This window comes from Quercus robur, chromosome 8 (genome assembly GCF_932294415.1).
Source record: "Quercus robur chromosome 8, dhQueRobu3.1, whole genome shotgun sequence".
Taxonomy (NCBI): domain Eukaryota; kingdom Viridiplantae; phylum Streptophyta; class Magnoliopsida; order Fagales; family Fagaceae; genus Quercus; species Quercus robur.
This window is the reverse complement of record NC_065541.1, coordinates 22081684-22105318: the sequence shown is the minus strand read 5'-3', so window position 1 is coordinate 22105318 and position 23635 is coordinate 22081684. Positions and strand designations below refer to the sequence as shown.

The 23635-nt window shown below is 35.7% G+C and overlaps 2 protein-coding genes across 2 annotated transcripts; both read left to right on the top strand.

The window, feature by feature from the left end:
* Nucleotides 1-2014: 2014 nt before the first annotated feature.
* LOC126694994 (pentatricopeptide repeat-containing protein At4g21705, mitochondrial-like) lies at nt 2015-13811 on the top strand. The gene is made up of 2 exons (XM_050391582.1): nt 2015-2436; nt 12325-13811. Exons 1-2 carry the CDS (start codon nt 2158-2160, stop codon nt 13582-13584), a joined length of 1539 nt encoding a protein of 512 aa, XP_050247539.1. The 5' UTR covers nt 2015-2157; the 3' UTR covers nt 13585-13811.
* A 1833-nt stretch (nt 13812-15644) lies between these two features.
* Nucleotides 15645-23495, top strand: LOC126694993 (uncharacterized). The gene is made up of 8 exons (XM_050391581.1): nt 15645-16332; nt 16711-16756; nt 20507-20556; nt 20887-20928; nt 21894-22007; nt 22895-22973; nt 23069-23140; nt 23228-23495. Exons 1-8 carry the CDS (start codon nt 15725-15727, stop codon nt 23273-23275), a joined length of 1059 nt encoding a protein of 352 aa, XP_050247538.1. The 5' UTR covers nt 15645-15724; the 3' UTR covers nt 23276-23495.
* Nucleotides 23496-23635: the final 140 nt, after the last annotated feature.

Genomic DNA, 23635 nt, shown 5'->3' with positions numbered 1-23635 from the left:
GCCACATTGCTAAGGGTTATAATTGTAAATTTTTCATACCTTAAAATCCTACTATTTAAACAAACATATCAATATTAGCTTATTTTATTCTACCCAATGTGGTTCTTTGCCTTTATTTTGTTGTGTTATACTATGAGATTTTTTTTTTTTTTTTTTTTTAATGATTGTCTTGTTAAACACTTGGATATATTATTCACTTTTTTAAAAAAATTTATTTGATTTGATGGGATAAATTTAGTTGTAATTTCAAGTATATTTTTATTAATGAAATAGGTTTCACTAAAAAAATTGTACTAGTTGTAGGGCAAATTAACAAAAAGTAGAGTTTTACGGGATGGGGCGGGGCTTCACGGGACCCAAGGGGCGGGGATGGGGTGAGAAAGCTTTCCCCATCACACAGGGTAGGGCGAGGATGGGGTAAGAAAAAACCATATGAGGCGGGGATGAAGACCCCATCCTTCGGCCTCGCCCCGCCCTATTGCCATCCCTACTTAAAATGCCTACAAAATAGGACACTTTCCTACTCATTGCATGCGCAAAGCACGTATGATGAGGCTATACTAATAAGGCTATACCAAAATACCCCTATATATTAAGCCTATTATTTTAAAATAGAGATCTAATAATATTATTATTATAAAATGATCCCATTTATATGCCTCTATGTTATGCCCAAAAAAGGTTACCTACCTTCAATTCATTTCCATTCTTTTTTTCTAAAAAATTTCAAATAAAATTACTTAATTCCATTTCATGTATTTATTTTCCATTTTATTTCATTCATTTCTATTCCATTTCATTTCATTCATTTATCAACTCTCTAATGAAGGCTAAAGATATAAGTAGGAGAGGAAATATACTATGAAGTAGAAATGATATCATGTAGAGAAGATATCAAGGATTTAAAAGGACAATAAGCAATATTATATTGTGGGGGCCAGTTAATCAATAATTATTAAAAATCGTGTTAATTGGGCCTGTGGCCCATCCGAGGACGTTAAACTATCTGAATAGGCCCACATAAGGTTATAAGGGGAACCAAATGAAAAGAGGAGTAGATATCACATGAGATGGGTCTAGTATTCGTCTGAGGACAAAATCTTTCTCGGCAATATGTGTCCGAGGACGACCTGAACGTCTTATTGTCACAAACACACTTCGAAGTTGCATTACCACTAAAGGTGGGACATGGGGCCAAGGGTAAGAAAGAAAAGATAAACAAATATCTTTAACAACTGCTGCCTCCGTATTAATTGCCTCTCAGCTAACTCTCTGACTGCATTAATGTGGAGGTGATGCTTGAACAGTGATGAAGCAGCCTTACAGTTGCTGGTTGAAGGTTCCAAGAAGTGTTAGATGGGACAGGAAGGGATCCCCCGAATCCAATCTACACGTGTGTGGTGAAGACGACACCAAAATGGTAGTATATAACATGGAAGAATGCATTGAGAGAGGGGATCAGAACTTCTAAACAATTGATGCTTAGAAGAAAATCTTACGAAATAAGAACTTAGCTTGTTTCAAGGATAAATTGGTAGTAATATATGTATTAATCCATCTAAGAACGTTAAGTTTAATCGTTTTTCTTTTGAAGTTAATCTAGTTCTTTTATATCCACGCTCTATAAATTTATTGTTTGGGCCTTTAGTGTTAGAACCCGATACGAGTTTGGGATTGACACAAATTGAGTCCTTGCATATATCATCTAAACTTTTATTAAATTAATATTTTAAAAATTTTACCATTATATTTTTTTTTCCCACCACATCTCTCCATATTCCATAAAATTAGCTACCTCTCTTTACATTTTCTAATTTTTTGTTTGTTTTGTTTTGTTTTTGAGATTATATCAACTTGGATTCATTTTTGATAGAATTGAAGACGTATAAAAAAAAGAGAAAAAGATGAGGAAAAAAAAAAAAAAAGGAGAGATATATATTTTTTATTTAAATTAACGTGATTTTTTTTTGTTGTTGAGAAAATTGATATATGAACATTATTTCAATTAAAAAATAAAACAGCTTACCAAAGAGGCCCCTAATCCCTAAACCCTTTTCAACACAAGGCAAAAATCCTACCCTAAACAAAAACCCTCCTCAATCCTAGGCAAACTGTTAAATCCCCACACACAAATTCTAGAAAAGTGTCTTTCATTCCATGACATCAAAAATGATGTTCGCAATCCTAAACAGGTCCCGAGACCTCACAACTAATGCAATCCTAATAGTAAGATCTTACAGCACGGGAAAGCATGGTACCACTACCACTAGCAGAAAAAACCTCTTCTCAAGAATTTGTCCTATGGGGGACCCTTTCTTCAGTGTAGTCCCAGTTCTTGATCAGTGGGTGCAAGAAGGAAACGAAGTCAAGAATTTTGAGCTCCAGCGCATTGTCCGCGACCTCCGAGCTCGCAGGCGCTTCAACCAAGCTCTCGAGGTCAGTTTATTTTCTGGGTAATGCTCTGTTTGGTTGCTGAGTAAATTATTATTATTATTATTTTACATGTAGCTTGAGGATTTTGTTGTAGCTGCTTTGGAAATGTTGAACAAAAGGAAAGCTACTCTGGGTTTTATTTTGAAATGCTGGTTTGGTTTTGATTGTATGATGGAAAATTTGCTTCAATAATGGTAAAGAGTTGTATTGCTCACAGTTGGGAAGGTTCTCTGTTTGGTTGTTGAGAAATGGTGGAAAAAGAGCTAAAAAAAGAAAGAATGGGTTTGGTGTATTATTTGGGTTTTGGGTCTTTGGGCAAATGAGTAACTCATCATCAAAAGGGCTAGATCAGATTAAGAGGACCTTTTGTTTTCCCTGGTTGCAAAAGATGAAATTTATAAGAGGGTTGAAATTTATATAATCTCTTTTGCTAAGATCTTCTAAGCAATTTGTGGTGGGTGATATATATATATATATATATATATATATCTGTGTGTGTGTGTTTTTGAGATCTTGTTCTGATCATTTGTGCTTGACATTTAGAGAAGCAAGTGTTCATGAGCTTGTACAAAGGCAGAAATAAATCCTATATTAGTGGTTTAGACACCATTGATGTCTATTTTTGGTTCTGAAGTTATTTTGATGATTCAGTGAATTGTGTTGAAACTTAAAAGTAATGCATGTTAATTGGCATATCAGAATTTTGGTGCGTTTTGAAATGAAATTATGCTAAGAAATGAAACTTATCTTTTCTAGGGTTCATTATGGCAAAGTGAATTTCTTTTGTTTGGGTTTGTAGCTTTCTGATCCCCACTCAAGTCTGGCTAAACTACAAAACTCCAAAAATGTTTGCCTACAAGAGGAAGTATCCAATTAAGAATATGCATTGCAAGTGGGGAATTTGCAGAAGTATTAGAGGACAATTTAACATGATTTTTATTGGTAACTTAGAGACGCTAGCGAGATGTAAACCCACAATCTCACGCTAAAAATCAGAGTAAATAAGATGAGGAATACTAGTGTGGAAAAAGGAATGGATTGATGTGCATATTTTTGACTGACTTGTTTCAAGCTGGTAGATGCATTTGTTTACTCTTGGTGCAATATATCTTTTTAAGTATTCATATGATGTCAGTTTGAAGGTTGGTTCTTTGGACCCGCATAGAAATCCTTCTCCATTTACTGAATCTCTAATTTGAACCATATATTGCTTGACATTGATCTTCTAGCATTGGTTAGTTGACTGAAATCTTCTTGACACTACAAATACTGAAAGTTGTGTGTCCATAATCCCTGAAAATCTGATCCTACAGATAGTGGGACTGGGAGGTGTCATGTGGATTAGTAACTTTACATTTTGGATTTGTAAACTTTCTTTTACTCTCAAACCTGTATGTGAATTTCCAACTAAGAATTGTGTTCCTCAGCAAATTCTCCCTATTTCCTACCTTTTCCATTGCTGACCATGTCATGGGCTCTTTTGGAGTTGTTTGATCTGGGAAGGGATGGAGTACTCTGATTGTGAATTTTCCGACATCTCTATAATAAGCTAGAATCTCAAGAAGAGCATACCTGCTCATTTTAGAGCATAAAAAATTTCTTGAGTTCTCTTTCACATGCAGGAATGTATAACAGAAGGAATGGTGTTTAGCATTGGCATCAAGCTTGAAAGCTTGAAAATGTGTTAAAACACAAGAGCTGTTTAGATCCCCAAATTATAAGTTAAGGCTCGGTTGATTTCACTCTTACTTAAACTAAGTGCGGAAAAGAGTAAATGTGAGCGAATAGATAATATAATTACTCTAAGCCATATTCAATATAACACAGTAGTAATATGAAAGCTAAAAGAGTATGGAAGAAGAATGCAAATACAAGATAACACTCCGATGTGTTATCGAAGAGGAAACCGAAGTATTCGGCGTAAAACCTTTCCGCCGTCCTCCAAACGGTAATTGATCCACTTGATAATCAGTTGGGATACACGAGTAGCAAGAGACCCTCCAAGCCTAATCTACCCAATGCACCTAAACCCTCCAAGCTCCTACTCTAACAAGGTTTTTCGGAACCGTGTCTTGTCTAGCTCTCCAGATCCCGCAATATGTCCGATTGCATCCGTCAAAGCTTGGCTTCTTCTAATGCTTCCCAGTAGCACCAAAACCTCATTTGATACTCTGAAAGGGTGTGGTAAGTGTTTGGGCTATCAACCTCTCAAGAGTATGGAAATGGAGAGGTAAAAATTGAGAAAAATCTATAATGAATTGTGTAGAGAATTATAGGTATAACAATCTCTAACTCTTAAGGTTTGTTGCTAGGGTTTTCTCTTAGAAACACTCCTCAACATATGTGGCTACTGGAGGTATATATAGTGTGGGTATAGAAAGTGTGTATCAGAAATGATAGTTCAGCAAAACAGAATGTTTTGCGGGTATCTCGCGGGAAGGCCTTACACGCAAGACACTTGCGAAAACCAGCTATCTCCATCCTGTCCTGACTCTTCGCATTCCAGTCATGTGCGGGGCACATGCTTCACTTCGCGGGAAGCTTACTCGCAAGCTACCCGTGAAAACAGCTTTAGTCTTCAATTGCCTTGAGTCTTCACACTCTCTCTCTCACACATAACCCTTACAAATATATCCCACATAAAATACGGGGTACATAAGATTGAACATAATTACAATCAAATTTGGCACGGAATTAAAGCCAACATAAACTAGTTGTAAATTACAACTTTACAATCTCCCTCTTCAGCTATTTCGTGGCAAAACCCCTAAAACAGACTCTAGACTTAAACGTGAGTTTGGGAATAGTGGCAAAACTCACTCACACCTAATCTAGAAGCTGTGAAGCACTTGCATGTATATACTTGTAACTTGAAACACTCGTACACAAACAAAACTTTCATTAAGCTTATGACAAGTTGAATACATGGTACGCATATGAGCAAGTAAAGTGCGATCAAGTTTATAAACACTATGTAACATTAAGCATATTTTGATCAAACAAGGTCAGTCATTAACGAATGACTACAATGAGCATTTACTAGTAAATGCTCATCCGGACACGCAATGCAATAAAGATCAATCAGAATGATCAATTGCATGTCCAACACACAACCAATGCAGAATACACGAAGTATTTGCATCTAGGATACTACATCCTACAAGGGTACAAGTGTGAGGTATTTAAGATAGTTTAGCAATATCTAAAAGTACTAAAAAAATGTTACAAAGCAATGAAATAAACACAAGTACTGGATATTAAACTGAAAATTAAAACCAAAGTACTTAAGCTTTAAAAGAAAGCAATGTAAAATTATCCAAGAGTTATAAAAACTAATAAAGTTTAAACCAAACATAAAAAATGCTAAACCGCCAACAATGAACCAATAGCTATAATTATGCTCTGCTCCCCATCAATTGTGCATACTTCCCCTCAAAATTTTCTCCCCATTTTTTACTAGAATGGCCAAAAAGGCTAGAATTGCTCGAACTGTGAATCAGATCCCTACTCCATCGACATATCCTCAATCTGAGAAGATAGTGTAGTAATTTGACCTTGGATGTATGCAAATTGGTCCGCAGTGTGCTGCATATGGGAGTCTAGCATGCCATACATCTGCTCTACCTTAGCAACAATGCGATCAAGTTTATCGGGTCCTCGTGCTTGTGCTTGAGAGGATGGTTGAGCAGAACTCTCTAGTGCTGAGGTGAATTTGTCAATCTCCTCCTCAGTATCTCCACCCTTTTCCTCAACATGATCCTTTGGTATTTGTGAGACACCGGTCTTGGATCTGATGATGTGAGCTTTGCTTCTAGTCATCGTGTTAGGACCAATGGGATAGTCTCTTTGAACAATTGTGAAACCACTCGGAAGTTTGAGATTTGTCTTTGCAATGAGACCCATGATGAGAGTGGGGAATGGCATGATAGTTCTGGAGTTCCTCTTTTCAATGCTCTTGGTCAGGAGATGGAAGATGTGTCCATAAATGTCAATCTCTATATGTGTGAAGAGATCGTATAAGAAAATTGTCCTTGGAGCGGACAATGTCGTCAAGTTGGTGACCGGATACAAATTGTGGATCATGACATATAGCAACTGTGCATGTGTGTGCATCTATTGTGCATGAGGTGTGCATAGTGTGTGCCTAGGTGATGCATGGCAAGGCATGGTGAGGCACAAGTGGGTCAAAGTGTGTAAAACACACACCCAATAATCAAAACATGTTATTCAAGTTCAATCATGGATAAACCCAAAGTTTGGAACTCATTTGAATCCAAACAACTAAAAAAATGCCACTTGAACATTTTGTCAAACACTTGGAATGCAACACTACACTACACATGCGGGTAATGCATGAACATATGAAAATATGCCTAAATACATGATCAAAATGCCACAAGGGGCCAACACAGATATAATCAAGACAAATGGGACACAGCCCAATCAAAATTTTGAAAAAAATTTGCCCAAAGTCATAGTTCCCAACCCCTTTTTCGAAAATCTCCAATTCAAGAACCCTAAGACAAATTCTGCATAATCTAAAATGAAAAGCTGAAAAGAATGTTAAGAAACATACCTTTGAAGAAAATTTGCAGAGATTCGTACTTGAAATTGGAGGGTTTTGAGTAAAAATCAAATTAAGGGTGAGAGAGGTTCGAGTGAGGCAAAGGAGGGAATTGAAGAGTGTTTTAAAAATCAGTCACATCAACCCTATAAAACTGAAAACATGCGTTTTTCGTGGGTTAGATAGTTGCGAAATTACTCGCGAAAAACACCACTGAAGCACAAAAACTTTCGCAAGAAGCTTCTAGTTGTGAAACAGTTGCGAAAGTCTCTGTCTGAAATTTTGTGTTTTCCAGTTTTGCCTTAAACTCTTTTTGTGGGAAGTGCTTAGTCGCGAGCTTTTCGCGAGAATGCCTCTGAATAAGTTTTTGAAGAACAACACAAAAATACATTTTGAACAAAAACTTAAAACATGAAAGTATAAAATCACTTTAAAAAACATATAAAACACTCAAAAATATTTTTGGATTTGATTGACAAGTAATTGAGCATACACATCACATTTGATCATGTACAATCACATAAATGAAATAAGCATTTGTTGAACATAAGTCTTGTGTTGTGTGTGAGTATCAAATGTGGAATAGTCTTTAGTCCAGAATGAAGCTTCAATGATCAATTGAATCAAGTCATACACAACTGGTGCTAAGTCAAGTGGTCTATCTCAATTATATAAATGAACATATATGACCTCCTATTACAACAAAATGATTACAAATCTTAGAAGTTTTTCATTTGGCTTTTATTCAAATTATAACATTTGATCATTTTTCAAACAATACATCTCATTTTGAGATCGGTGCTTGAAATTTCTGATATTTTAATATTGAGAATGAGCATTTGGCTTTTTGAGCACAATACATTTCAATAAAGAGTCGCTTTCCCTTTTTCCTAGTCAAATACTAGTATATATGACGGTTTTTGCAACTCATTATCTCTTTTCATTTTGAGATTTACATTTGTTGAGCTTTTTAAGCAAAAACATAAAAATAAAGTGGGAAGAAATATAGACACAAGTTTATGCAAGTATCAAAACCAACAAAACTATTGACCAATTATTCATGACAAGTTTGAAGATCGATTTACAACAGTTATACATAGATTTCAAGATTTTTCCCATACAGATATATGTGCATACAAAACAAGTTAAACTTGTAAATGCACTACGCCATTAGTATGAAGGTACTAGGCCAAACTCACATATGATATACACAACACAAGCGATCAAACTTTTTGGAGATTTTTCAATTTTTATGGGTTTTTGAATTTTTGAACACACTAAAAAACAGAACAAGTAAAGTAAGATCAACAAAAATAATAAGTACAAAACAAAACTTGTAAAAAAAATATGCTATAAACTGGAAGCAATGACACAAGATGATTATGTATGTCATGATGTATGAACCTATGACCTTAAACATCGGAAGTATTAATATATGGGCATAGAGATTGATCATGCATAAGTACCCCTTCTTCACTCACTCTTCACGAGTATTTTGGGTGAGAGCCTTAGATGGCGGGGTATGGCCAACATAACTTTCAAACCTCAGAGTAAAGCTAGTAAGACACAATGATGTGTTCTTCAACATCTCCATAACGTCTCCAATGTGATGTCCCTTACTATCTCCCTTAGTTTGTGCTCCCTTTGGTCTTCTCTTTGATTTCTTGGCCACGCATAGAGTCAGCCTTCTCAAGTGCATGAAGCTTGAAACGATTTGGCCTTGTGTGCCCTTGTACGCTACAGTGATGACACACATGCTTCACTTGAGGCCCCCTTTGATTTTTGGGTAATGACTTTCCTTTTTCTTTTGGTTTTGCACCAATGGTTCTTTTTACAGCAGCAGGGGTCTCAAGCTTAGGCTTCACTTCTTTGAGTTTCTCATCATTCTTGGCTGATACGAACCTTACTTCTTTCTTGGGTTCATTGCTAGAACTTCCTTCTCCGGTATAGCCCAAACCAGTCTTATCATGTGAAGATTTTTGAGAAGACAACACATTGTCAAGTTTCTTGGTGGAGATGCGCTTAACCTTGACATTAGCTTGAATAATTTCAAGTTCAAGAAACTTGATCTTAGAGTAAGCTTCAATCAACTCTCCCTTGAGTCCTTTTACTTCACATTTTGCTTCCTTGAGTTGCACAAGTATACACCTATGTCCTTCTTCAACCTTTTTCATTTTTTTCACAGTAAGGTACTTTGGCGTATTTTTCACAATCTTCCAGCAGAGAATCATAAGCTTCTTGAGGGTTGTTCTCACCTTCATTTTGGTATATGTCTTCATCTTCCGATTTTTCAACTTCCTCATCCTCGGAAAGATCACCAATTTCATCAACCAAATTGCTCAAATCATCCTTTGAATCAACGAAGGCAATTGTCATGAAGGCTCTATAGTTTCCTTTATTGTCACATTCTCCTTCCGTGTCTGAATTTGAGTTGTTAGAATCACTAAAGGTAGTGGCAAACACTTTACCTTTCCCTCTCAAATAGTTGGGACACTCCTTCTTGAGATGTCCATGACCATTGCATTCATAACACATGATTCCTTGAGGGAATTGAAAATCCTTCCCATCTTTCTTCTTGAACTCTTTCCTATCACCTTTGGAGGATGAAAACTTCCCTTTGTTGAACGGCTTTTCACTGTTTTTCATCTTCAGAAATTTTCGGAAGTTCTTTACAAGGAATGCTACCTCCTTCTTCACATCATCTTCTTCGGAGGAGTCATCCATTCTCTTGGTGATGGTTTTGAGAGTAAGAGATTTGCTCGTCTTGTGAGAAGGCAGTCCTAGCTCATATGTTTGGAGAGATCCAATGAGTTGTTGGATTTTGATTTCATCCAAATCTTTACTTTCCTCTATAGTTGTGACCTTTGCATGAAAGCTCTCTAGTAAGGACCTCAAAATCTTTCTCACCACCTTAGCATCCTCAATCTTCTCTCCAAGATTGAGCTTAGCAATTATGATTTCATTAAGCTTCCCATAGAATGAATCAAAGGACTCATCGTCACCCATATTGAGCTCTTCAAATTTGGTGATAAGCATCTGGAACTTTGTGTCCTTAACTTTCTTGGTACCCTCATAGGTAGTCTCAAGAATCGTCCAAGCTTCCTTGGCTGTCTCCACATGCGATATCTTGTGAAATTCATCAGTAGACACACCACAGAATATAGAGTTAATAGCCTTACTGTTTGCATTAGCCAAAGTAAGAGCTGCCTTGTCCTACTCGGACTTGGTTGTCATGGGTTTAACATACCTATTTTCGACGAAGTCCAATATCGACTCATCTATAGCACACAAGAAAACTCTCATGTGGACTTTCCAAAACACATAGTTGCTCCCATCAAAGAATAGTGGAGCATTAAGCGATTGTGATCGATCCATCAGAAAAGGGTCAAGGATCACACTCAGGTAATAAAACCACAATGAGTGTACTCGCTCTGATATCAATTGAAAGCTTGAAAATGTGTTAAAACACAAGAGCTGTTTAGACCCCAAAATTATAAGTTACAGCTCGGTTGATTTTACTCTTACTTAAACTGAGTGCGGAAAAGAGTAAATGCGAGCGAATAGATAATATAACTACTCTAAGCCATATTTAATATAACACTGCAGTAATATGAAAGCTAAAAGAGTAGGGAAGAAGAATGCAAACATAAGATAACACGTCGATGTGTTATCGAAGAGAAAACTGAAGTATTCGGCGTAAAACTTCTTTGCTGCCCTCCATGCGGTAATCGATCCACTAGACAATTAGTTGGAATACATGAGTAGCAAGAGACCCTCCAAGCCTAATCTACCTAATGCACTTAAGCCCTCTAAGCTCCTACTCCAACAAGGTTTCTTGGAACCGTGTCTTGTCTAGCTCTCCAGATTCCGCAATACGCCTGATTGCATCTACGAAAGCTTGGCTTCTTCTAATGCTTCCCAACAGTACCAAAACCTCACTTGACACTCTGAAAAGGGTGTGGTAAGTGTTTGGGTTATCAACCTCTTAAGGGTATGGAAATGGAGAGGTAGGAGTTGAGAAAAATCCACAATGAATTTTGTAGAGAATTGTGGGTATAACAATCTCTAACTCTCAAGGTTTGTGGCTAGGATTTTCTCTCAGAAGAACTCCTCAACATATGTGGGTACTGGGGGTATATATAGTGTGGGTACAGAAAGTGTGTATCAGAAATAACAGTTCAGCAAAACAGAATATTTCACGGGAAGGCCTTACTCGCGAGACATTCGCGAAAACCAGCTGTCTCCATCTTGTCCTGACTCTCATATACAGGATACATGATTCACTTCGCAGGAAGTTTACTCGCGAGCTACTTGCGAAAACAGCTTTAGTCTTCAATTGCCTTGAGTCTTCACACTCTCTCTCTCACACATAACCCTTACAAATAAATCCCACATAAAATACAAGGTACGTAAGATTGAACATAATTACAATTAAATTTAGTACGGAATTAAAGCCAACATAAACTAGTTGTAAATTACAACTTTACAAAACTATATATTTATGGCCTCTGGCTAGGCGCCAAGAGGACAGATAAAAATAGAAAAAGTTGTACAATTAGATCCTTGTGTGTGTGTATTGACATTCTTAATGCTTTTTTACATGACATTCTTAATGCTTTTTTACATAGGTTGATTATTCTGTCTAGTGGTAGTAACTTCATCTTGGAATAAGATACTAGCAATGCCAGTTGGTGCATTTGTGGGATAACCTCCATAAATATTAAAAAGAACAGTATATTATACGTCTATTTTAAGTGATTACATTTTTTTTTTTTTTTTTTTTAATTTGCAAAATCTACTATAAAGAGTTATTGAGAAATAAATTATTATTGCTGGCATTCCATGGCTTACTGAAAGGAGCAAAATTTCCAGATTTGAGTGAATTTGTGAGAGCGGCAGTAAAATTAATCTTCCAGCAAATGTAACTGTTTTTCAATAATATATTCAACATTTATGATGCTAGTAACCTTTAAAAATGAGCTTTTGAAAGCTTTTTATGCTTCTGGCTTAAGGCTTGGAGCATCTTATGTCCACGTTTGAGGATGATTTCTCACTCGTACATGCATCCATAACCACCCCCACCCCCACCCCCACCCCCACCCCCAAAAAAAAAGAAGGAAAACACCAGCAATACACACACAGTATAGATATAGTGTCTTCTCCTGTATTTCTACCTAAACTCTTTTATTAGATTTATATCATGCTTCTCTCCTTACTCTTCCTTTTTCTTTTTTCTGATTAATTTTCAAACTTTGGAATGTCTAGGAGATCTGTGGTTTCTTTTTTGTCGCTGTAGTTGAAGTCACCATGTTAATCCTCTGCTGTAGGTTTCAGAGTGGGTGAGTAGCAAGGGACTCTGCTCATTCTCACCAGGTGATCGAGCTGTGCAGTTAGACCTGATTGGTAGAGTTCGTGGGCTGGATTCTGCAGAAAACTACTTTAATAACTTGAGTGATCAAGACAAAATTGACAAAATTTATGGTGCTCTTTTAAATTGTTATGTCAGGGAAGGCAATGTTGACAAGTCCCTCTCTCACTTGCAGAAGATGAAAGACGTAGGTTTTACTTTCAGTCCTCTCATCTACAATGATATCATGTGCCTATATACAAACACTGGCCAGATTGAGAAAGTCCCTGATGTCTTATCAGAAATGAAGGAGAATGGTGTCTCCCCTGACCATTTTAGCTACAAAATTTGCATAAATTCATATGGTGCAAGATCTGATCTTAAAAGCATGGAGAAAGTTTTAGAAGAAATGGAGAGTATACCGCACATCTCTATGGACTGGACCACTTATTCAATGGTGACCAACTATTGCATCAAAGCAAGTATGCGTGAGAAAGCACTAATTTACCTGAAGAAATGTGAGGAAAAGGTAAATAAAGATGCACTTGGCTACAATAATCTGATTTCACTCCATGCAAGTCTTGGAAATAAAGATGAGATGATGAGGTTGTGGGGACTTGAAAAATCCAATTGTAAGAAGCAAATCAATAGGGATTATATAACCATGCTGGGCTCTCTAGTGAAGCTTGGGGAGTTCGAAGAAACTGAAAAGTTGCTTGAGGAGTGGGAGTCATCCTGCCACTGTTATGATTTCCGCGTGCCAAACATTCTCCTTATTGGGTATTGTCAGAAGGGACTGATTGAAAAAGCTGAAACTATACTTCGAGATAAAGTCAATAAAGGGAAGACTCCAACCCCAAATAGTTGGGCAATTCTTGCAGCAGGCTATGTGGATAAGCAGAATATGGAGAAGGCTTTTGAATGCATGAAGGAAGCTTTGGCTGTACGGGCAGAAAATAAAGGGTGGCGGCCTAAAGCTACACTGATTTCAAGCGTATTGAATTGGCTCGGTGATAATGGAGGCGTTGAAGAAGTTGAAGCTTTTCTGGGCTCTTTGAAGACTACTGTTCCATTGGACAGGGAAATGTACCATGCTTTGTTCAAGGCGTATATCAGGGGTGGGAAAGAAGTGGATGGGCTTTTAGAGAGCATGAAAGCTGACAAAATAGATCAAAATGAGGAAACAGATAGTATTCTAAACTCAAGACAGGAAAAACCTAAAATGGTGCATGGCTTTTGATGGATGCTTTTGCTTGATTATGGCATATTGATCTGCAATTATGGTGCACACTTCAAAAATACTTTTGAACTGTTGTGATCAGATCTAAGATTCAGCGAGCAGTTGGAACTACTAGTATTTGTGAAAATTAAGTTTTTGAATGCCACACTCAAAATATGAAACAATATGCCACTCATGTCAAAAAATTTATTCTGATTATTGATGTTCTCTTTTCCTTTGTTTCCCTACGATTTTATATAATAAATGCTTACAGATGACACTTGAAATATTTGTTCTAAAATTTGCCTAGTTTAGGATTTGATTTGCAATATGCAAAACGCCTTGTGCGTTCAAGTGGTTTTGCTTCAGTCTATTAATGTTGAGGGCATATATTTGAATCAGAACAATTGGTTGAAATGACATCTCATGAGTGGACATTAGTTTAAAAGGTAAATTACATTAGCCTCTATTGAAAACATCTCCTCATTAGAAAGTAGAAACTGACACTTAAACCCTTGAGGTTATTATTTTTTTAAAAAAACATTTCTTTATTTTCTTATTTTGAGGTTATTCTAGATGAAAATGTAATTTGAAAAATATGTATTTGATTTTGGGCTCCATTTATAATAGCATATAAATGGTGGTAGACTGTAGTATCAAAACCGGAAAAGGTACAGTGTCATTTCTGAAAAGAGGAGGGGGCTTTTGACATCAAAATGATTTAATTAAATTTTTCATAAATTTTATTCATTCAATGTGATTTGTTAGATGACAAGTGTTAATCTGCATGGTTCACAAAATATTGACTCTTCTTCTTTATCATCTATTACACAATAATTTCCACTAGCAAAAATCCTAATTTTTAGTCCGAAAATCTTTTCACAAAAGAATTCATTAGTTTTTAAGGTTTATTGGTTTTGTAATAAATATAGGATCATGTCATCTATCCAATTATCTCCCCATTAGGTAGAAAATTATTTGTCCAAGCATTTATTAGTTAAGGAAAAACCAATCTAATTTAGAGTTATTGATGTATGATGGTCGATCATAGAAGAAAACAATTCCAATTGAGTATAATAGGCATCAATCAAAAATTTTCTCTCACAAAAATAAGTTGCTTCATTAGTGGTTTTTAATATATATATATATATATATATATAATTTGTTAAAATTAAAAAGTCAATATATAATTTTTTACAAGTTACAAGCTCTAAGATTTTATTTTATTTTATTTTTTAAGATTTTGTTTTTAATAAGAAAGAGGATTTATTTATTAGGGTAGAACTTATATACAATACTTTAGGTGTTGTTCTTTAAATTCACATTTTAAGATTCTGCTTAATTAAAAAATACACTTCCATTCCATGAAAAAAAAGTCACATAGTAGAATCTTAAAAGGGAAAATTATTGTGTACTTTCGAAGTACCATAAATGCATACTCCTTCCTCTCACATAAATGGTGAGTCTCACTAATTAAAATCAGGGTGAGACTCACCATTCATGTGAGAGGAAGGACTACGCATTTATGGTACTTCGAGAGTATCTAATAATTTTTCAATTTTAAGAAGGAAATCTAAGAAACAGTACTTAAGTATTATACCTAAGTCTTGCTTAATTTATTAACTAAGAATCACAATTACAAATATTGTTTATTGAGCACTTGCGAGAAGTGTCTAGTTACAAAATATCACATACATATTTTACATAAACAAAATTTGGATATTTATTATATTTTCAAAAACTTCTACAATCACTACTTTTTTTAAAAAAAAATTTATGCAAAAAAAAAAAAAGAAAAAAAGCCGACGAAAAGGATTTATTTAATTTTGGGTCTAGTGGTTTCCTAAAAAGAAATTTTTTTTTTTTTTTTTTTTTTTCACTAGGTGATTTTGCGGGGGCTAGAACCCCGAGCATCAGGACATAAGGGTACCTGGGTGCCAATAGGCTACTGACGCCAATGGCTTAAAAAGAAAACATTTGGGCCTAGTTTCTGCCGAAACGTATATTTTAACCTTCAGCCCAGATACGTCAAATCCGAAACCAATATAAATAGCTCCATCACTGTCCCATTTCTGCTTCGTGGCTCGTATTCCCTTCCCTCTCTCACTGTCACCAAAAAAAAAAAAAAAAAAAAAAAAAATCTTCAAAACCAAAAACGAAAATGGCAAAAGATCGAAACGGTGCGCTGCCAGATAAGCGAGCAAATGAGGAAGAAGAAGAAGAAGAAACCGAAGCTCCGTCGAAGAGAAAATCCAGGAAAGCGCGAGAGCATTCCGGTACCGATTCAGATTCCGGTTCCGGAGAAGAGAGAAAAGGCGTTAAGTCTCGAAGAAAAGCGCGGGAAAGTTACGATTCGGAAGAGGAAGAGGATGTAAGAAAAAAGCACGGGAAAAGCGAGAGGAGAAAGAAGAGGAAATCGCGAAGGCGGTACAGTAGCGAAGAGGATTCGAGTTCGGGTTCGGATTCTGAATCGGAGTATTCTGATTCGGAATCGGATCAGGACAGTGGTTCGGATTCGGGGGTGGAGAGTGAGAGCGAGGGCGAGAGGAGGAGGAGGAAGAAGAGGAGAGGGAGAGAGGATGAGGAGAGAGAAAGGAGAAGGAGAAGGAAAGAGAAAGAGAGGAGGAGGAGGAAGAGAGAGAAAGAAGAAGAGAGAAAGAGGAGAGAGAAACGTAAGAAGAAGAAGAAGGAGAAGAAAGAAAGAGGAAAGAAGGGAGCGGTGACGAACTTGTGGGGGAAGTATGGGATTATCAGAGAAACCGATATGTGGTAAGTCACTGGTTAGGGTTTGTGTTTGTGTTTGGTTGCTGAGAAAATCTGAAAAAAAACCAATGTTCTCCTTTAGGTTGCTCTGAAAATGTAAAAGAACAAAACATTTTTTTTTTTTTTTTTTTTTTTTGAATTTTGTGTGGTAAAAAAAGTATGCACACTTAATTGTCTTTTAATTTTTGCTTTTGTTTAAAATTATTTAGGATCATTGGCTGTGGAGAGAATAAATGCATGTTAATTTTTCTTTCGGAAAATGAGAAATAAGAATGAGATAATATGAAGATTTCGATTGTAGTTTTCTTGTTAGCTAACTGATTTTTCAATTTTGTATGAAAGAAATTGACTGTTTTTGTTTTCATGATACTTTGTACTTTGTAGGAACAAACGGCCAGAGTTCACTGCATGGTTGGCAGAAGTAAAACAGGTATTCCATCTCTGACAATTTCACCATCTTATAGCTTGTTCTAGACATATCATTTTCCTTAGCCGTTATCATTAATAATGGGTATATGTAAAAACTTGAATTCCCTCTGCTTTTTAACTTTCAATGTGATAATCTGTGTGTGAGGGAGAGAGAGAGAGATGAAGCAAGCATGGAGGTGGGGCACACAACAATATGGAAACGGTAGAGACATTGCAAATTATTAGTTATCATAGTATAGTATATGTTAAAAGTTGGGTCATAGAGGTTGTGGTTGTGCCAAATTTTCATCTCTGAGGGGACTGGCTACACTTTCTTTGTGCCATGGCCCAAGTGGCTAGCATTGGTTATAGACATATTATAAAGCATTCATGATAAAATCAGATGGAGATTAAATTCAATAAGGAATTGGTGCAAAACCTCATCTTTACACCGTTGAAATATTTCTGCATCATAATTTTTTAAATTGATGAATAGGTATTTCTACACACAATCACAAATCTAATAAAAGCCTTTTTACCCTATAGTTATAAAATTCCATGCTAAAATTAGGAGGGAAAAAAAGAAAAAAAAAAAAAAAAAGAAGAAGGAAATTGTGAAAAAGAAAAAGAAATTCCTTTAATAATATTGCTGGAGATGCCACCCTTATGCCCCTAAGATCTCATTCGGACCTCCACCAATAGGTGAAATCCTTATCTCTAGTTTGGTGCCCAGAAATTGAAACAGGAAAACACGAATCGTTTGCAACTTATGGCGATGGGTTCTCAAACCAAAATATTTATTTTAACATGTAGGTCCAGTCAAAGTCCAATTTCTCTGCCTCTATCCACTGCATTGTGTACCTAAATACTCCTCTTCCACGTTCTTTACTTCAAGCAAACTAATGGTGACTGCAAGTTTGGTCTCTCTTTGTAAATTCAATAATTTTTAAATTACTTTTAATCCTATCCAGTGAATGGCAAGACACACACATGGAGGTCAGGTACAACCTGCTTCTCTAATTGCATCTAGGAAATCCTTTTATATGATAACCACAAAACCTAAGCGGGATGATTAGGGTGTCAATGGCAGCTTCTGTAGCAAAGTTGTTAGTACTGTTTTTTTTTTTTTGATAAACATTTGATTAGTAGTGTTTCTTGTTCTTCACCAGTGGTTTTTTTTTTTGGGCCCTTTTTCTTTTTACAAAAGAATTTTATAATTATATGGTGAAAAGGTTTTTATTAGAGCTTTGATTGTGTGGAAATACTTATTCATCTAATTGAAAAATTCTGATGTGAAAACATTTTATTGGAGTTGTAAAGATGAGGTTTTACACTGAATCCTTATTGAGTTTAATCTCAATTATATATTATTTAAGCTTATGTCCAAACCGTATAAGGCAAGAGCCTTCATCTAGTTCTATATTTTTAGGTTAAAGATAACAACCATAAAAATATTCAAAAACACATAGAAAATATTCTAAAACAATAATGGATAGGAAAGAAATAGTTTGATCTGCTTAAAATAGAATCGGTGAGCAACAATAGTGTTGTAATGATAAAGTTGAAAAAATTAAATTATAATAGATTATATGTCACTCAAATCGTGAAATAGAGAAGAGAATCAACCAAAGATAATAGACTAATTGAGAGTACTTTATAGTTTATTCAACCTACCTACTTACTACTTGTCTTTTTTTCCCATTTCCATGGGAGTAGCTTGCTGCATGCATAACTTATAGAGAGATTTCTTGTGGGGTGGACTTGGAAATGAGTTTAAGTATCAACTAGTGCATTGGAGTGAAGTTTGTGAAACAATCAGAGTGGCAATTTGGGTATCAGAAATTTAGTTGAGCTCAACAAGGCTGTATTGGGGAATGGGCTGTAGGGGTATGCATGTGAGAAGGAGGCCTTGTGGCGGAAGGTGGTGGATCGGAAATATGGCAGTGTGTTTGTTGGGGGGTGTTGGAGGGTGGGGGCTTGGTCCTCTAACGAGCTCTGAGGTTTGCATGGGGTTAGCCTCTAGAAGAACATAGGGGGTAGGATGGGGTTATTTGGAACATGATTCCTCATTGCCTAATGTGGGGTATTTTGGGGGACAGAAATGCTCGGATTTTTGAAGGAACCGAAAGTTCAACTCAAGACCTGAAACTAGCTTTTCTCTGTACTTTACTTGGGTGGACAATGGCTTTTTGTGTTTTCACTTTTAACTCACCTGCTTTGCTTAATAGTTGTACTTTTCATGCACCTTAATTTTGTTTGTTTTCATGTTTACCTCAGCACACTTCCTGTGTGCTTTGGTTCTTTGTAGTTGATTATTTTCTTTCAATGAAGTTTTATTATTTAAAAAAAAAAAAACCATAGGGGGCAGGATGGGATGCTTTTCTAAGGTTCAGTAGTTTTAGTGTGGGTGATGGCACTTGCATAAAGTTTTGGCATGACTCTCTTGGTCTGGAGGATAACTGTTGAGGGAGACATTCCCAAAATTATTTTTGAATAGCATGTGATACAAGAGGCATCAGTGGCTGATCATTAGATCATTTTGGGGGAGTCCCATCATTGGGATATTAGTTTTGTTACAACAGTATAGCTGTATAGGATTTGGAACTGGAATTCATTGTAACCTTTATGGTCTAATTTACTCCAGTCAGATATGATGAAGTGGAAGTGGACACACATTGTTACACCCTTCAACCCAATCTTCCTTTTCTTGGAAAAAATTGTGGAAGCCTAAAGTCCCAAGTAAGGGGGCCTTAGGAAAAATCCTGACCATTGATATTTTCAGGAAGCGGTGGGTAATGGTTATATACCGGTGTTGTACGTGTAAGCCAGTAGTCGGCTGGGGAAACTACGAATCTTCTACTTCTTTACTGCCCTATTGCTCAAGAGCTTTGGAGTATAGTATTTGTTTTGTTTGGGGTCCATCAGGTAATGTTGAGGGGTGTGGTGGAGCTTCTAGCAAGTTGGCAAGGCAGGTTTGATACAAGCGGCAATAGTGTGATTCGAATGTGATCCCTCACTGTCTCATATGGTGTCTTTAGTCTGAGAGATGCTAGAATGTTCGAGGGACCTGAGAAATCCATTCCAGATGGACCAGGTCTCAAGTTTTCATTCCTCAAATCTATATTTGAGTGGATTAATGTGTCCGGTTTATTTTCATTTGAGTTTCTTGAGAATTTTTCTTTTTGTGCTTAATGTTGGTGTACTTTTTGTACCCATCATGTGTACATGGGTGGGGCTCCTTTGTCTTTATTGAATTATTAATTTTTTTTTTGGGGTCCTGTTAATGTTTTCCTTATGGCATTTGTTAATGGACAATTTTAGGAAAGTTTTGATACTATTTTTATGGGAAATATAAAAAGCTATTAAAAAATCAGTTATTTTTTTTCTTTTTCCATAAAAAGTTCCTAAAAATATTTCCTAAACCAATGCCCTTAGAGAATCTGATAACTTTTCCCTATTTTTTATTAAAAGAGAAAAAGAAAAAAGAACAGAGGTATCTGGTATTGGAGAGAGAGAGAGAGAGAGAGAGAGAGAGAGAGAGAGCATGCAGGCACGTCCACACCATTTGATTGGATCTACCGTCCAATTGATCATGGGGTAAGAGATAGCATATATGCATGCTGGCATGTACGCACCATTTGATTTTGCCCTGTTTGTGCTTTATAGGATGCAAGAAATTAGAGTTGCATTACTTTTATGCTGGATATGTATTCGTTTTTCAAATTGGTCGTATGCTTAGGATGTGATAATTGTTTGTGATATTTCTTTGCAGGTGAACCTTGAAAGTTTGCCTAATTGGGAAGAGAAGCAGATGTTTAAACAGTAAGTACACAAAAATGTTGATTAGATTGAGTTAACCTCTAAAAGAAAACCTTTTTTTTATTTTTAAGAATTTGTAAAATTAATTATTTTTTCCTCTTATCTTCTAAATTGAGTAAAAATGTTTAGCCAATAAGCTCTAGCTCAAATGGCACCTGCTATCCTTGTGAGTGCAAGGTGGGGGGATGATGTCATAGGTTCAAGCCCATAGGGGTGTGTAGTACTTACCAATAAATAAATTTTTGCAAAAGAACTTTAGTATTGTATAAATGTTTAATGCTTGTTACCTATCCAAAAAAAAAAAAAAAAGTCTAATGCCTCTTTGTTTGGCAGATTCATGGAGGATCACAATACAGCTACTTTTCCTTCTAAAAAGTGAGCTTCTTTGCTGTTAGTTAAATAGTCTCCTGTTTTTCATTCTTTTGTGTAGAATTGTAACGTAATTAGTCTTTCTCTTTTTTATTAGTAGTAGTTTGAGGTTCATTGACTCTGGTTCTGTTAGGCTTATCTCAAATTTTCCTGGATATGAGTAGTCTTTTCTCTGTTGAAGGTATATCTTTCCCTGTAGTCAAAGTGTTATTTGTCAATCTACGTTTTCATTAGTGAAACTGGCAAAAGGGAGGAAATCAAGGCTGAAGTGTGTCTTGATCAGTAGATAAGTACAAGCATATGGACAGGTCATTGAGAGCATAGGCAAGAGCGAGCATATAGGCTTTGAACCAATAATAAAGGAGATCTGGTTGGGGGAGGGATAAGTGAGGAGACCTGTGCTTATTGGAGACTGGAACTAGGCTGTGGGTGCTTTAACATTAAGGAGTAAATTGTGAAATTATAACAGATGGTGCCCATTGGGTAGATTTTATTATTTTTGTTATCATCATCATCACCATCATGGTTCTTCATCTACATAAGTACTTAAAAATAGGCCCAAATCAGTGACAAAAATGTGGCAGTCTTTTATTTATTTTAGTCTAAATCATAAAATGCACATGTTTGATGAAATAAGGGGTATACACTTTTTAGTTTATTGCCAGGATGAAATAAAGAGAAGATTTTAGGAGTCATTTGTTATCAGTTCCGTGGTTTACTCCAAAGGGCCTTGCCTTGGTAAGGTTCCACATCATCCGAAAAAACGAAAAAAAAAGAAGATTTTAGGATTTAATTTCATATATTTAGTTGATGTTATACAGTCTTATCTATTTTAGAGAGTAGTGCTAATTGCTTATTTGACACTCGTGTTGATATCTTCACCTTATACAAGGTTTTGTATAATAAATCAGTCCATCCAGTTTACTGACTATTAATAAGCCAATAAATCCTTTCAATGTTTGTGGTTTCAGGTATTACAACCTTGATGCCTATTACAGAAGTAAAATGGAAAAAGAACAGATGAAAGGTTTTAAAAAAGTAATTCAGAAAGAACGTACTATCTTCGATGATGAAGAACAGCGTCGGTATGTTTCAGTGCATGCTACATTATTTGAATCTATCATGAAGTTGCAAAGAGCCTGGCATCCTAGTAGTTCTGTGATTTTGTCTTGTTTGATCTGATGAAGAAAGGATTCTTGTTTTTAATTTTAATCACCGTCTTCATGTGTTCATATTCATCTGTCTTAAATCAAATAGCTAAAGCATGACAAAAACAGCATCAAACCAGTTAGGAATTGAGAATTTTCAACCAATGCTAATTTTAAGTGGTACTTTGTTACTCTATCGATCTCTTTCTGGATTTCTGTAAAGCAAAACTTTTTTGCCCTAAATTTCTGGAAATTTTTTTAATGTAATTGTTATTATTATTGCTTCTTTATTAGAATGTCTTGTTATTTCTGAAATTAAACGAGAACCTTATTTGGAATTTTATATCCTAAAAAGTTGACCATCCTTTCATATTTAGCAATGAGAGACAGCTTTTTCCTTCAGATTTTGTCTGTACTGTCAAATAAATTTACTTTTCAGAGTCTTTATCAAGAGAGTATTTTCATTGATCTGAAAAGGTATTATTAAGTATTTTTATTGTGTGATTTTGGTATTATTCAGTATTTTGACTTGTGTGATTTTATCTACATACTTTAATAATTGGTCTTGGTGAATTGTTTAAAAAAGGGTCTGTTAAAATAACCAGAAAAGAGAGTTTGAAGGTTTCATATTTAAAAAATGACGGAAGGTGCTATTGTTCTTCCTCTATAAAACCTAAAAGTTTTAAGAAGTGTTATAATAAAGTAAAAGAAGGTTAAATGATAAGTTGTAGATACTATTCACCATTATCATCATTTTTTTCTAAATAAATGTCAAGCAAAAATTATCTCTCTTAACCTGGGCTCTAATTATTTCTGCTATTCAGGCAAGAACTTATGCGAGAACGTGAAAAGCACAAGGAAGAACAGGTGGTAGCTTTAAAGAGGTCAATGCAGGGTGGAATGGTTAGTTTCCAATTGATCACTTAAATTCTAATTTACTTGACCCATCACTTGATGGCAAGTCATGCTTTATCACTTTGTTTCCATTTGGATTCCAGGCACAAGCAATGAAAGAGCAAGCTCAGCTGAGGGAGGAGATGGCTTACCAGTACAAAATTGGAAATTTTGAGGTGAGTATAATAAACTTGATCTGCCCCTACTTTGTGTTTTCCAATTATTTATCAAAAAATATATTGAGGTCTCCACCACTGTTATAGGCTGCTGCCGCCATTCAGAGAAAATTGGATCCAGATGTTGCTATGTAAAGATGGGTGGCCATGTAATGGGAACATAGCATATGTCATGTTTTTCGCATTGCATTTGCCTAATGAATATGTAATGTGCAAAGGGGGTACCACTATATTTAAGTAGAAAACATTTTTGAAGTATCCTGTATCGAAAAGCTACCCAGATTTGTGTTATATTCGAGGCTGTAAAATTTTGTGTTTAGTTGATATTTATTTCAGGAGGGTTGAGTTTGTGTTTTGTTTTGCCTTCCTGCCAATTTGCAGGTTATATTGTAATATTTGTCATTTTCTTTTTAATAATTTCTACTTTTTCCATACTTATGGAATCGCTTGCAATATTGCAGAAAATCAAAGCAAACCAACTTGACAAGCAATCTT

Excerpts from the sequence above, each read along its gene's own strand:
- LOC126694994 (XM_050391582.1), top strand. The coding sequence starts at position 2,158 with ATGACATCAAAAATGATGTTCGCAATCCTAAACAGGTCCCGAGACCTC. Across the intron at positions 2,437-12,324 it reads GCTTCAACCAAGCTCTCGAG|GTTTCAGAGTGGGTGAGTAG; the intron begins GTCAGTTTATTT and ends CCTCTGCTGTAG.
- LOC126694993 (XM_050391581.1), top strand. The coding sequence starts at position 15,725 with ATGGCAAAAGATCGAAACGGTGCGCTGCCAGATAAGCGAGCAAATGAG. Across the intron at positions 16,757-20,506 it reads GGTTGGCAGAAGTAAAACAG|GTGAACCTTGAAAGTTTGCC; the intron begins GTATTCCATCTC and ends ATTTCTTTGCAG. Across the intron at positions 23,141-23,227 it reads ACAAAATTGGAAATTTTGAG|GCTGCTGCCGCCATTCAGAG; the intron begins GTGAGTATAATA and ends CCACTGTTATAG.